Below are 14732 nucleotides of genomic sequence, written 5' to 3'. Positions count from 1 at the left end.
TTGTTGTGGTCAGATTTTGAGCTATTCTTTTCTTCAGATCAGTTGGATTTCAAAAGGATTAATTCCTTTTTCTCTGGAAATATTTTGAGGAGTGCTCACACAGAAATTTGGGAAAGACATTGCTTACGAATTTAATTTGGATTTCCAACACCAGAGTTCCATTATTTGTATTTCTACAAGGAACTGTAGATAAGCACAGTACTGACCACAGCATATGTCATCGTCATTCATCTTGGATTTTCCATCAGGATTTGAACTTGAAATTATTAGAACATTTGTTACTAGGACTTTTGCAAATAATTTGTGGATTATTCTTAGATTATTTTTGGATTTGATTCTTGAAACCGTAAGTTCTTCTCCTTTTTTCATTTTTACACAATTTTTCCAGGAAAATAAATTATTTCTTAAATTTTAAAGAGCTTGTTTTTTTCACTGTTTCTGTGTTACTGTTTATTCGAGCCTAAATACATAACAATGGATATATGTTATGTAAATTGAAATGCCAAAGATTGGAGAAAAATTATATCATCAGAGTGGTGATACCAGTTTTGTCACCAGTGGTAATAACACTTTTGGGACTACTTTTTCACATTTAAGATATATATCTGCCCTAATGTATGTCATTTAGATTGTTATTTCCATATTTAGGCCTATTTAATTTTTCTTTTACTTCTCTCTCTCCCTCAGTTCCTCTCTCTCTCTCTCTCTCCACATCAGAATGTACAGATCTCAAATGTGTCAACTGTAGACCCTCTACTGTACATTTATGCAGTAAATGAGGTGCCATCAAAAAAATGCCTAAAAACTCCAAAAGAAAAACTAGACTTAAAGTAATTTTTACATGAATCATGAAAACTGTCAGTGACTGAACTTACATGACCTGTTGCTATGTGTCACACACACTTTTGCATACCTATAACAATGTACAACAAACAGTATACTTAAGAAAAACATTGTGATTAAATATAGTAATACAAATTTTTGAAGTAGCGGTTTTAGCTCGCATCACAATCATGTTTGAAAATGATGGGTAAATCCAACATTGTGCAGTGTTCATTGCAAGCTAAAATTAAGTGACAATTGAAAATTTGATGCAGCATCTGCTACCAAACTAGAAATGCCAAGGCCACACAAACACTCACATTTGAATGTAGAAAAAACAAATAAAGAACAAAAATCTTTAGAAGTAAACTCACAGTCATTAAAATGTTTTGTTTAAAGATGTTACACTCAGAAGTCTATCAGATACAACAACTCTCATGTTTCTATAATACACTACCCCAACAGTATCAATCTGTACATTAAATATGTTTACAAAGATAAATAATGCCTTCATGTTTGTATGAATAGTGATTATTTTGACAAAATACACAATTTGAAGTATGATATGCACAACTTAAATATGTAAAATGTCGCTGTCCCAAAATTATTTTCAATTTTAGGAACTCTTTTTTTTTTTATATCAATGTAATAATGCAGCTGGTAATCACATGGGCACAGAATAGAGAAAATCCTTGCAAATTGATGGTTTTTCCTTTATATATAGAGAGAGAGAGAGAGAGAGAGAGAGAGAATCTGCACTTTTTATTAGATACTTGTATATGAAAATATTTCACAAGTGGAAAGTTTTTATATTGTCAAGAGTGGCTTCCCATATATCTACTGAAAAACAGATATCCTCATTTTTGCCATTTTTTGTAAGGTTGCTCATCATTAAAAGAAGGTAATTGGTTATACACAGCATAATGGGCACGGACATTTGTTTTGCACAAGATTTTTAGCTTGTCAGTTTTAGTTCATAACACTCTGACCTACCTAACATGTTAAAAGTCGAGCAATCCTGTATGCCTGTCCATTTAGCATTGGAAAGTTATAGCATTGCTTGTTCATGTTATTGCTTTGCTGACTTTGTTTCTCCACCTCTTGTCATAGCAGCTTCAGATATCATCTACCTGTCATTTACATCACCACTGTTGAGAGATTTGAGACATCAGAAAGAATGACATTTAAAATTGGAATTTCCTTGGGGTTGATTGCTTTGCATTTTGTTCATTCAGCATTTCTATCTGGGTGCAGATGGTGGAAATAGTTGAATAGGTGAACAACTATTTGATTGATTGGTTAGTGTTTAATGACACATCAACACATGTTGTATTATACCATTGACAATTTAATTTCCTTGCCCAGACACACACCACAGCAGTCAATCTGGCCTGGCCAGGGCAAGATTTGAATCTGCAACCTTCTGGGTCTGGCATACAACAACTGATACACTGCAGCTCCATGTGAAAACCTATAAAAAATGAGTGAGGACAATGTTAATTTTCTGCAGTATCTTAAAACCCAACAGTATATCCAGATGTCTTTTCATCCATCCAACCATTCCTGTGTTCAGTCATCTTTCTATTTCCATAAACAATTTTATTCATGCTAAATTTTATATGCAGCAGTATTCAGATGACACTTAAAAATGTTAAATTTCCATCATGACTCCTAATTGCTTGTTTTTCTAACTCAGGTTTTGTAGCATATGTTTACAATGAATTGTTGTTAAATTTGGCATTTAGAGATAGACCCTGAATAAGTTTGATTTCTAGTGTATATGTCTTCATGTAGAAGAGATTCTGCCCATTTTTATAAGCAATCCATTAGTTGGAGGATATTATGTTGTCTATTGGCAACCACTGACATGAAAATTATCCATGTTTTAGGGTTATCTGATTTTACATCATTTTGGTTTACTCTATTATTAATCCAACACTGTTAATCCTGTGTCTGAACTCTCAAGGGAACTGTTACCATTTCACATGGGCTCTTTGATTAGCAGTTACCCTACAAGTCACCCTACAAGTCAAGATAGCATGCAGTAAAAATTATGTCTGGTTTGATTATTTAAATGCCATATTCCTTCAGCTAAAGTTGGCCAACCAAAGCAACTGTCACATGCTCTACAGCGAGTGCCCAGTTTTTCAAGAGACTAAAACAAAAGCATGGGCATTCAGTGTGTCAGGCAGAAATAAAAGAAATTACTACAAGCATTCACAAATCTTGTTTCTTTAAGGTTTTTCCTTAAAGGGCTGACAGTATGGATTGTGATTACTTTAAATCAAATAATGATTAACAGACAAATGTGGGTTAGTCAGTTGCCACTCACCATCAGTAATCACCCAACATATACTCAGCTATGTACAAAATAACAATATAATTTTGGACATGATCATTGTTTCATAACATTTTTCAGCTGCCCAATCTGGCATTCATGTTGGAAATAATGGGTGCCCATCATTTAAGTTTTCATTGTCCCAGGCTCTTGAGGAATACATTTTATTTGGCTAAATTTTTTGGATGGCTTGTACTTGGAGTAAGGAAAACCTCCACAGAATTCTGTGTTTAAAACAGTTTTGGGGTCTAAAGGCCAAAGGTCACGAAGACCATGACTAAAAGAAGAAAAATTATTTCTACACAGAAATTTCAGTTATTTACATTACAGAACTGTTAACTATGGGGCTGGTGTATGATGTGTTGTTCAAGGTACTCATGTTATCTTTTTGTAAATCCTCAGTACAGCTTTGCAAGGATTGTTAGATTTAAAGAAAATTTGGCTTACACCATAAACGAGATTAAAGCTCTAAATAAAAATCTAATAAATTTGCTAATTCGCTCCCTAGTCTGAAACTAATTGTGTTTTTCTAAAATTCATTAGAGTATTTTGTGAACACCACAAAATTAACAAGATACAATTTTATTCTACCAGACTGACCATGAAAATGGTAATCATACCTATTTTAATGCAATAAATGGCTTTGTGATGAAGACTAATACAGGTTGCTTTCAATTATATGGCTTTATTTGAGTGAATGTTCTCAAAGTGATTAATTATGGTCATTTCAAATGTGCATAAAACATCTGGAACTTGAACTGTATAGTTTATATTGATTGAATGTGCCATCATGCACAGTGGACTATGCTTAAATTGGTGCGGTATCCTGACAACTTTGGACTAAAGCCTCAAACAAAAGTGTCTTGCATAATTTAAACACATTAAAATTTTCTTGATGTGTTTTATGTTTATTTATCTGCATAAAATACACAGATATGCTGCTTATCTGGAACAATGCCAAATACAAAAAAGCTTAATTTCCAGCATTCCACCAAGGAGTTATTACCGCTGATTAGTCATTGATAACTTGTGTTTCCACAGAACCTGTTGCACAAGGATTGTTGGATTTAAACGAAATTGGTGTGAAGTTTAATAAGGCTTCCAGCATTTCATAAGGTCATTTAGAGGAGTTATAGCGCCAGATTGACCATATTTTAAAACTCTGGTTTCTGCAGCAAAACATTTCCAAGGATTGTTGAAATTCCACTAAATCTGGTAACACTGGACAACAAATTTTTACAAAAGTCATGTTACTGAAATAAAATTAGTCAATTCTTATCAATTTTTATGTGCTGAACACGAATATGACAGTCAAATTGCAAAATTGGCTCTAGTTTTTTTGTAATCTGCAAGAAATTAATGTTTACATAACGAAATGCATTCCAATAGTAAAAGGTCAACTGTAATAGCCTACCTATAAAAAAATCAAGTCATTGACTACATCTTAGATTTCTTCGCCTGTCTCTTGTACAGCTGTTCGGGAGCATCTCTGAGGAGTGTCCAGCAGTAGTCAGCCAGCATTGTAGTGGACCATTTTCCCTGGTATCTTTGTTCCATTGTTGCGATATCTTGATGAAAACGTTCGCCGTGTTCATCACTAACAATACCACAGTTGCTAGGAAAGAAATCCAAATGGGAATGAAGGAAGTGAATCTTTAGAGACATATTGCAGCCAAGTTTCTTATACTTCATCAACATGTCTTCTACTAGTTCCTTATAGTTTTCTGCCCTAACATTTCCGAGGAAGTTTGTAGAAATTAGGCGAAAAGCATTCCATGCTTGTTTCGCGTCACCTTCCAGCAAGTTGTTGAACCGGTCATCTTTGAAAAGCTCTCGAATCTGAGGACCCACAAAAACTTCCTCTTTAATCTTTGCTTCGCTGAGTCGAGGGAATTTTTCATGCAGGTATCGGAATGCTGGCAAAGTCCGGTCAATGGCTTTCACGAAGTTCTTCATCAAACCTAGTTTGATGTGAAGGGGTGGTAGCAAGATTTTCTGAGCCTCAACCAGAGCTGGGTGTTGGATATTCTTCTCTCCAATGGCTACATTATGCCTGTGAGTCCATTCCTTCCTCATGTAGTGCATTTCCCTTGCTCGGCTATCCCACTCGCATAAGAAACACATGTATTTTGTATATCCTTGCTGCAGTCCCATTAAAAGGGCAACTACCTTCAAATCACCACAGAGGTGCCAGCTGTACTTGTTATACTCAATGGAATTCAGTAGCTGCCTTAAGTTATCGTATGTCTCTTTCATGTGGACAGCATACGCTACTGGAATAGATGGAAGAATGTTTCCATTGTGCAAAAGCACAGCCTTGAGACTCAGTTTCGAAGAGTCCACAAATAGTCTCCATTCTTGTGGGTCATGAGTGATTTTTAAAGCATTCATGAGGCCCTCAATATCGGAACAGAATATCAGATTACTTTCCTTTCTGAAGAAAGGCTCCAATTGCTGGTGGCGCTTTCGATATGCAGTAATTGTGACATCTTCTTCTAGAAGATTCCATTGTTGGAGTCTTGATCCTAGCAATTCTGCCTTGTTCTTTGATAAGTCCAAATCACGAATCAGGTCATTTAGTTCTTCCTGTGTTATTCTGTGTGGGGTTGATGATGCACCACAGTGAAAATCTGGATCACTGCATGCTGATGGACCAGGAGAAGAACAGGTCGACTCACCTTTGTCTTCGTCAGATGAATCAAGAGAATATTCTGCTGGAGGTTCTGGAATAGGAAGTCCCTCACCATGTGGAACTGGTCTCAATGCAGACGGAATGTTTGGGTAGACTATTCTCGACTTCTTTCGCTTCGTTATTCCGCCGGAAAGAGGAGGAACCAAGCAGAAGTAACAGTCATTTAGGTGGTTGCTTGGCTCTCTCCACACCATTGGGACTGCAAACGGCATTGATGACCTTTTGCAATTCAACCACTGTGAAAGCTGTGTTGTACATGTAGCACAGCATATATGCGGAGCCCAAGGCTTGTCTTGGTCACCAACCTTGCATCCGAAGTAAAGATGATATGCCTTCTTCACTTGAGAATTGATACTTTTCTTCTGGTTGGCAAATGTCACTTCCCCACAAATATAGCAAAAATTGTCCGCGGTATTAACACACTTTCGAGGCATTACTGTTCTTTATTGTACGTAAATGGATAAAATAATAAGTTTTATGTAACAGTAGCTTGAACTGTCTCGCACAACGTCTAAAATATTTTAAATGCTGAACCTATCTGATTGGGCTTTATATAGTACACTGCTTACGTCAGCTTCAGCAGCCGCCTGGCATTAGTATAATAGGCCTACACATGTATAGTACACTGCTGACGTCAACTTACTTCAGCAGCCGCATGGCATTAGTATTGCATTGCATCAGAAAATGATGCAATCAACTGTGGATGATGTGAGCATGATGGTATTATGCAATGTTACATCATTATTCCGGATGTTGCTGCAGTCCTACTGGAGAAATTTACACAGTGAAACATAGAAAATGAGGTATATGAATATCTTCAAAACGAGAGCCAATACAAATTTTTCACGGTTATATTCGTGTTCGGCACACCAAAATACTACAGATTAGGGCCTTTTCAAGTCAGTAATGATTTCACTGTTGACCAGTGTAATTAATTTTATTACCACACCTCAGATGAGTTTCATTTTAGATTTAAACAGTTTGATTAAAGGAGTTACTTTATTTACCATATATTTTAGGACACTTTAATTTCACACCTTATTTAATGTTTAAATTATTTTTTTTGTACTATATGTTCTAAGACACATTTGCTTTCTATGAGTCATAGGTTGTAGGACACCTTTTAAATCATTCCAAAATTATATGTCAGAAAATGCACTAAAACTTAAATTTTCTAATAAAGGAAATTTAAATTGTGCACTCGATAAAACTCTTTAATCCACTGCAGGATCACCTCATCAACCCAACCCTTCTCTTGCACATGGAGGATCCATCCTTCGGTGCATGAATATGTTTTAGTTCCTTCACACCATGGAAGATTATCATTGAGGTCAACACATCTATTGTTGCAGAGACTTCAAGGATGAAAGTTAGATTTTTTTTTATCTGCAGCAGTCATGCAAATTCTCACACTTTTAATTCCCTTCTTATAGACAGTCTATCCAGATCAAAGTACACTGCAGTTTTATCGATGTTAATGATCATATTTTCAGGAAAATCATCTTCTCTTCTGGCCTTCATGAATTCATGGAATGATTTTATTTTCTCCTGCAAACTCGTCTGGGAGATGCTGAGTCATTGATGTGCTTGTATGAGGCACAGATCGTATTACTTTAAAAACTGTTCCATTATTTCAATTTATTTTCAAGATTCCCACAAATACTGGTACAGTGGAACCAAAATTGGCATCCTGGGATCGGCTGACTTTGTATATATGAAAAAAAATTGGCACACTTACAAGAATCCAAAAATAGTCTAGGGTTTTGGCTTATTTTGTAATAAAATCTTTGTATTTCATGTCCTGTCAGTAAGTTCAACAATGAGTTTATTGCTTGCTACCATTTGTGTTTATTCACCATCCAGGCTTCTATTTGTTGGCCATTTGTAATCATAATTGATACAAATGGGCACTGATGTTGGTAGTGTAAATAGTGTTCACAGCATTAGCTTGCTTTAATAATACTTTTGTAACCCAAGCCAGCTAAGATTGGCAGTTGCACTTTCAGTGAAAGTATTTTCAAATAATGTTTTTATTTGTGAGATAGTGTCATATGGTTACTCTGGATATGATACAGTCTTGGTTATTTTGCATCTTACACCATGCCATGCTTGAATGGCAGGTACCTTCAGGCAATCGGTTGATATTTGTCCCTCCTTTCCTCTCATTTGTGATGTTTGTTGGATCCAGTTTTCAGTCTCATAACATATTCAAACCTTTGAGTACAATGAAACTTGATTCATTTCTCAGTATTCATGTCAGTGAATGATGTGTTGTGCGTTATCTGACGTAAGCAATACACATTACAGTATGGATGCTTTTGCTGCATATATGCAGTTTGTGGATATATTTTTGTCTTGAATAAATTGCTTATAATAAAAAAAAAAAATAGGACTAAATGATGACAAGATTAATTGCTTTCATTTCATTCTCAGAAGTGCATTTGGTTTATTTTATTGTAATACACAGTGCAGTTGCAAATTCAACACAAACTTATTTTGTTTCTAAGTCTTGGGACATATTAACCTAGATCATGAAAAGTTTCACCATAAGTTCTGGGACAGGAAAAAAAATCATTTATTTTTTGTGTTCCAATATATACTATAAATACAGCATAGCTCCTAATTTACTTTCTAAATATTCTTTGGTTTCCACATGATAACTTTATCCATGAGTTTTGGACCTCTACCAAATTCAATGTTCAGCTGATTAGAACTTGAATAAGTTGATTTTCAATCATCTACTTCCCTTGAGATTATAAGAATGCATTATCATTCCTTAGTGGAGAGATAGCCAAAAGTTTAAAATATTTTTGATTTTTTTTCTTCCCCACAATACCAATTGGGTTTGAAGTAAATTTCAAAGGCAGCTTCACATTGTTGATAAGTTTGATTGCCAGCTTTCTCCATTATCAATTTATTATAGAGTTTGGGCTTTTTTTTCTTGCATAGCACTGTCCTTTTATTTCCACAAATATCCTGTTTAAGGTGCTGATGAGACAATTGTTGCAATTGCAATGTACCCATGACTGATTACTCTAGCTGAGATTGTTTTATCTCATGAAACAAAAATAGATCATGCTTACAGATAAATTATACACCCAACTATTTGAATGTTTCCATTTCTGTTTAAGTTTTTATATGGTAATCTTATATTTTTGGAGTCAAAATTAATCAGGATCTGAAGAATGGGTCAGGGAAACATATAGAAGAAATACAAAAAATTAATTTCACATAATCTAGGAAGAGCTTTGCTTACATGATGTTGGGGAGAGTCTACAATCACAATCAACCTTTTTATCAGGTGCTGTTTCTTCTCCTTCCTCACAAGAGGCTGTGATAGCTGAGATGGTGCAACAACAACGACTATCCCAGAACACACTTGGAAGTCAGAGTGGTTCTCAAGGTAAAAATTATTTGTTAGAATGCAACAATTAATAGCCAGTCAAATAGTGGTGGAGAAGCTCAAATTACATCTACCACAATGGCCAGCATAGTTTATATTGATGGAATGTGCCATCATGCACAATGGACTATGCTTAAATTGGTACAGTATCCTGACAACTTTGGACTAAAGCCTCAAACAGAAGTGTCTTGCATAATTTAAACACATTAAAATTTTCTTGATGTGTTTTATGTTTATTTATCTGCATAAAATACACAGATATGCTGCTTATCTGGAACAATGCCAAATACAAAAAATTGGTGTGAAATTTAATAAGGCTTCCAGCATTTCATAAGGTCATTTAGAGGAGTTATAGCGCCAGATTGACCATATTTTAAAACCCTTTTTTCTGCAGCAAAACATTTCCAAGGATTGTTGAAATTCCACTAAATCTGGTAATTAATTTTATTACCACACCTCAGATGAGTTTCATTTTAGATTTAAACAGTTTGATTAAAGGAGTTACTTTATTTACCATATATTTTAGGACACTTTAATTTCACACCTTATTTAATGTTTAAATTTTTTTTTTTGTACTATATGTTCTAAGACACATTTGCTTTTTATGAGTCATAGGTTGTAGGACACCTTTTAAATCATTCCAAAATTATATGTCAGAAAATGCACTAAAACTTAAATTTTCTAATAAAAGAAATTTAAATTGTGCACTTGATAAAACTCTTTAATCCACTGCAGGATCACCTCATCAACCCAACCCTTCTCTTGGAAAATTATCACTGAGGTCAACACATCTACTGCTGCAGAGATTTCAAGGATGAAAGTTAGATTTTTTTATCTGTAGTAGTCATGCAAATTCTCACACTTTTAATTCCCTTCTTATAGACAGTCTATCCAGATCAAAGTACACTGCAGTTTTATTGATGTTAATGATCATATTTTCAGGAAAATCATCTTCTCTTCTGGCCTTCATGAATTCATGGAATGATTTTATTTTCTCCTGCAAACTCGTCTGGGAGATGCTGGGTCATTGATGTGCTTGTATGAGGCACAGATCGTATTACTTTAAAAACTGTTCCATTATTTCAATTTATTTTCAAGATTCCCACAAATACTTTTACAGTGGAACCAAAATTGGCATCCTGGGATCGGCTGACTTTGTATATATGAAAAAATTTTTGGCACACTTACAAGAATCCAAAAATAGCCTAGGGTTTTGGCTTATTTTGTAACAAAATCTTTGTATTTCATGTCCTGTCAGTAAGTTCAACAATGAGTTTATTGCTTGCTACCATTTGTGTTTATGCACCATCCAGGCTTCTATTTGTTGGCCATTTGTAATCATAATTGATACAAATGGGCACTGATGTTGGTAGTGTAAATAGTGTTCACAGCATTAGCTTGCTTTGATAATACTTTTGTAACCCAAGCCAGCTAAGATTGGCAGTTGCACTTTCAGTGAAAGTATTTTCAAATAATGTTTTTATTTGTGAGATAGTGTCATATGGTTACTCTGGATATGATACAGTCTTGGTTATTTTGCATCTTACACCATGCCATGCTTGAATGGCAGGTACCTTCAGGCAATCGGTTGATATTTGTCCCTCCTTTCCTTTCATTTGCGATGTTTGTTGGATCCAGTTTTCAGTCTCATAACATATTCAAACCTTTGAGTACAATGAAACTTGATTCATTTCTCAGTATTCATGTCAATGAATGATGTGTTGTGCGTTTTCTGACATAAGCAATACACATTACAGTATGGATGCTTTTGCTGCATGTATGCAGTTTGTGGATATATTTTTGTCTTGAATAAATTGCTTATGATGACAACAATAGGACTAAATGATAACAAGACAAGATTAATTGCTTTCATTTCATTCTCAGAAGTGCATTTGGTTTATTTTATTGTAATACACAGTGCAGTTGCAAATTCAGCACAATCTTATTTCGTTTCTAAGTCTTGGGACATATTAACCTAGGTCAAGAAAAGTTTCACCATAAGTACTGGGACAGGAAAAAAAAATCATTTATTTTTTGTGTTCCAAGATATACTGTAAATACAGCATAGCTCCTAATTTACTTTCTAAATATTCTTTGGTTTCCACATGATAACTTTATCCATGAGTTTTGGACCTCAACCAGATTCAATGTTCAGCTGAATAGAACTTGAATTATTTTCAGTCATCTACTTCCCTTGAGATAATAAGAATGCATTATCATTCCTTAGTGGAGAGATAGCCAAAAGTTTAAAATATTTTTGATTTTTTTCTTCCCCACAATACCAATTGGGTTTGAAGTAAATTTCAAAGGCAGCTTCACATTGTTGATAAGTTTGATTGCCAGCTTTCTCCATTATCAATTTATTATAGAGTTTGGGCTTTTTTTTCTTGCATAGCACTGTCCTTTTATTTCCACAAATATCCTCTGTTTAAGGTGCTGATGAGACAATTGTTGCAATTGCAGTGTACGCATGACTGATTACTCTAGCTGAGATTGCTTTATCTCATGAAAGAAAAATAAATCATGCTTACAGATAAATTATACACCCAACTATTTGAATGTTTCCATTTCTGTTTAAGTTTTTATATGGTAATCTTATTTTTTTAGAGTCAAAATTAATCAGGATCTGAAGAATGGGTCAGGGAAACATATAGAAGAAATACAAAAAATTAATTTCACATAATCTAGGAAGAGCTTTGCTTACATGATGTTGAGGAGAGTCTACAATCACAATCAACCTTTTTATCAGGTGCTGTTTCTTCTCCTTCTTCACAAGAGGCTATATCTATATAAGGGAGTAATGTAGCATTACTCCAAGCACTGGCCTAAGGAGAATTACTCTAAAGACTATATACTTATAAATATATATATTTTATTACGAGGATGTATATTAAGATCCCTATGGTTGACGAATGTAAGGACATTAATTACCACTAATAGTACTAGGACTATTCCAACCTTACCGCTAAACAAGCATATCAATAATTCGCTCCATATTGGGTTTCTGCTTGGTATCGAACCTAGGACCTCTAAATGCGAGATAAGACAACTATCGCCTGCCTGCACGTTCCAGCACGCATACTACCACGGCCACCTCCACATCTGGAACAATGCCAAATACAAAAAAGCTTGATTTCCAGCATTCCACCAAGGAGTTATTACCCCTGATTAGTCATTGATGACTTGTGTTTCCACAGTACCTGTTGCGCAAGGATTGTTGGATTTAAACAAAATTGGTGTGAAGTTTAACAAGGCTTCCAGCATTTCATAAGGTCTTTAGAGGAGTTATAGTGCCAGATTGACCATATTTTAAAACTGGTTTCTGCAGCAACACATTTGCAAGGATTGTTGAAATTCTACGAAATCTGGTAATTTGTTTTATTAACAAACGTTAGATGAGTTTCAGTTTAGATTTAAATGTGATTAAAGGAGTTATCATATTTACTATATATTTTATGACACCATAGTTTTGGGGATCGACACCTTAAATTAATTTTTACATTAATTTTTTATGTATTGTATGTTCTGAGACGCATTGTTTTTTTCATGTCATAGGTTGTAGGACACCTTACAGATTGTTCAAAAATTATGTCAGAAAATGCACTCAAACTTAAATTGTATAATAAAAGAAATATTAAATTGTGTACTTGAATAAAACTCAACCCACCCCTTCTTTTGCACACAGAGGATCCATCCCTCAGTGCATGAATATTTTTTAGCTCCCTCATGCCATGGAAAATTATCATTGGGGTCAACACATCTCCTGCTGTGTAGACTTTAATGATGAAAGGTTTTTCATCTGCAGTAGTCATGCAAATTCTCACACTTTAAATTCCCTTCTTATCGTCAGTCTATCCAGATCAAAGTACACTGCAGTTTTATCCATGTGAATGGCCAAATTGTAGGCAGATTGTTTTCTCTTCTGGTCTTCATGGATTCATGGAATGATTTTATTTTCTCCTCCAAACTCTTCTGGGAGATGCTGCATTATTGATGTTTGTGCACAAGGCATTAGACTGTCTCACCTTAAGAACTATTCCATTATTTCAATTTATTTTCAAAATTCCTGTAAATACTTGTAAAAGGGAATTAAAGTTGTCTTTCCTACATCGTCTGACTTTGTATATATATATAAAAATTGGCTCACTTACAAGACTCCAAAATCAGCTTCCAGGGTTAGATTACTTTGTAATAAAATAACCTTTGCATTTTATGTCCTGCCAGTAAGTTCAAACAATGAGTTTATTGCTTGCTACCAGTTGTGTTTATTCACCATCCGGGTTTCAATTTTTTTGGCATCTTTAATCATAACTGATACAAATTGCCATTGATTTTTGCAGTGTATAAAGTATACACAACATTAACTTGCTTTAATAATACCTTTTGTAACCCACGCGTTACATAGCTGCCAACCCTCATGATTTTTGTGTGAATTTCACGACTTTTTCAGCGATTCATGGATTCACCCTGCAAGCAAAAAAATTATGAATTCTCCAATTTTCAATCATTTTAAATCTTTAATAATATAACCGATTTCCTGTTAAGCGCTAGTCATGATATTGGCAGTTGCTGAAATGGTCCGGTACTGCTGGTCACGTTATTAGTAGAACTTAAGCCAATTGGTACATTTGGCCTGGTCGTAAGCATTTTAGCCTATTTTAATCAATATGTATAAGAGTAGTTTTATAAATGCTTTTGAGAGAAACTGGGGTCTAACCGGAATTTTTCTCCAAGCCTGCATCACCAACACTGATTTGAATTACCATTCGGCATCACATCTAAGATCTTGAAAATGGCATCAACACCAAGGAAAAATAAATGTATTGCTCAAAAAGTGAAGTTTAATTTGGAATATACCAAAAATTGGCCGTGCATTCTGCCATTAAACATTGATATACATCTTGCTTTTTGCACACAGTGTGCCACAAATTTTAGTATAGCAGAGATTGACCGACACTGTTCATTGTTGCAGAATGTAGGACAAATAAACCGGATTTTATACTACAATATAAATTGCTGAACACAATGAAGAAATTGCATCTGTCCCTGAAAAACAAAAATATTGCGGTGCTTCAAGACATTGTTGCTTTGGACTTTGTAACAGCGATAGTATATATTCAGATCGTGAACATATTACGTGTGTATTTTATTTTGGATTCCATTTCTTAAACCGAAAAAATCTCAAGAGGTGCGTGTTTGTGGAAGGGGAACTTTTACTACTGACAATTTCACAGATGGACATATATCTGCAGTAAACATTTCATAGGTGGGAATAGACCAACGATGGATCATCCGAACCCTATCCCAGCAACACTTACACCAAATCAGGTTCATCATTTACATCTATTTAGAAACTAGAACATGTTCGATTAACATCGGGGCTGGGGGATGTTTTTAAACAATAGATGTGTTAGTAATGCAAAGCCTTTCAGGGGCAGATCCAAAAATGAAAAAGAGGGGGTCTAGATAAATAAACA

At 34.8% G+C, this 14732-nt stretch overlaps 1 protein-coding gene across 1 annotated transcript in view; it reads left to right on the top strand.

The window, feature by feature from the left end:
- The window catches only part of LOC149806910 (uncharacterized), an 83196-nt gene that overhangs the window by 17862 nt on the left and 50602 nt on the right, over nucleotides 1–14732 (top strand). The window contains exon 4 of the mRNA XM_089932146.1: nucleotides 9154–9255. Within this exon, the coding sequence (XP_089788272.1) occupies nucleotides 9154–9255 (102 nt within the window). The remainder of the gene's footprint in view (nucleotides 1–9153; nucleotides 9256–14732) is intronic.

Source organism: Sinohyriopsis cumingii, chromosome 1, assembly GCF_028554795.1.
Source record: "Sinohyriopsis cumingii isolate HCF-2022 chromosome 1, ASM2855479v2, whole genome shotgun sequence".
NCBI classification, from domain to species: Eukaryota; Metazoa; Mollusca; class Bivalvia; order Unionida; family Unionidae; genus Sinohyriopsis; species Sinohyriopsis cumingii.
This window is presented reverse-complemented; position numbering and strand designations above follow the sequence as displayed.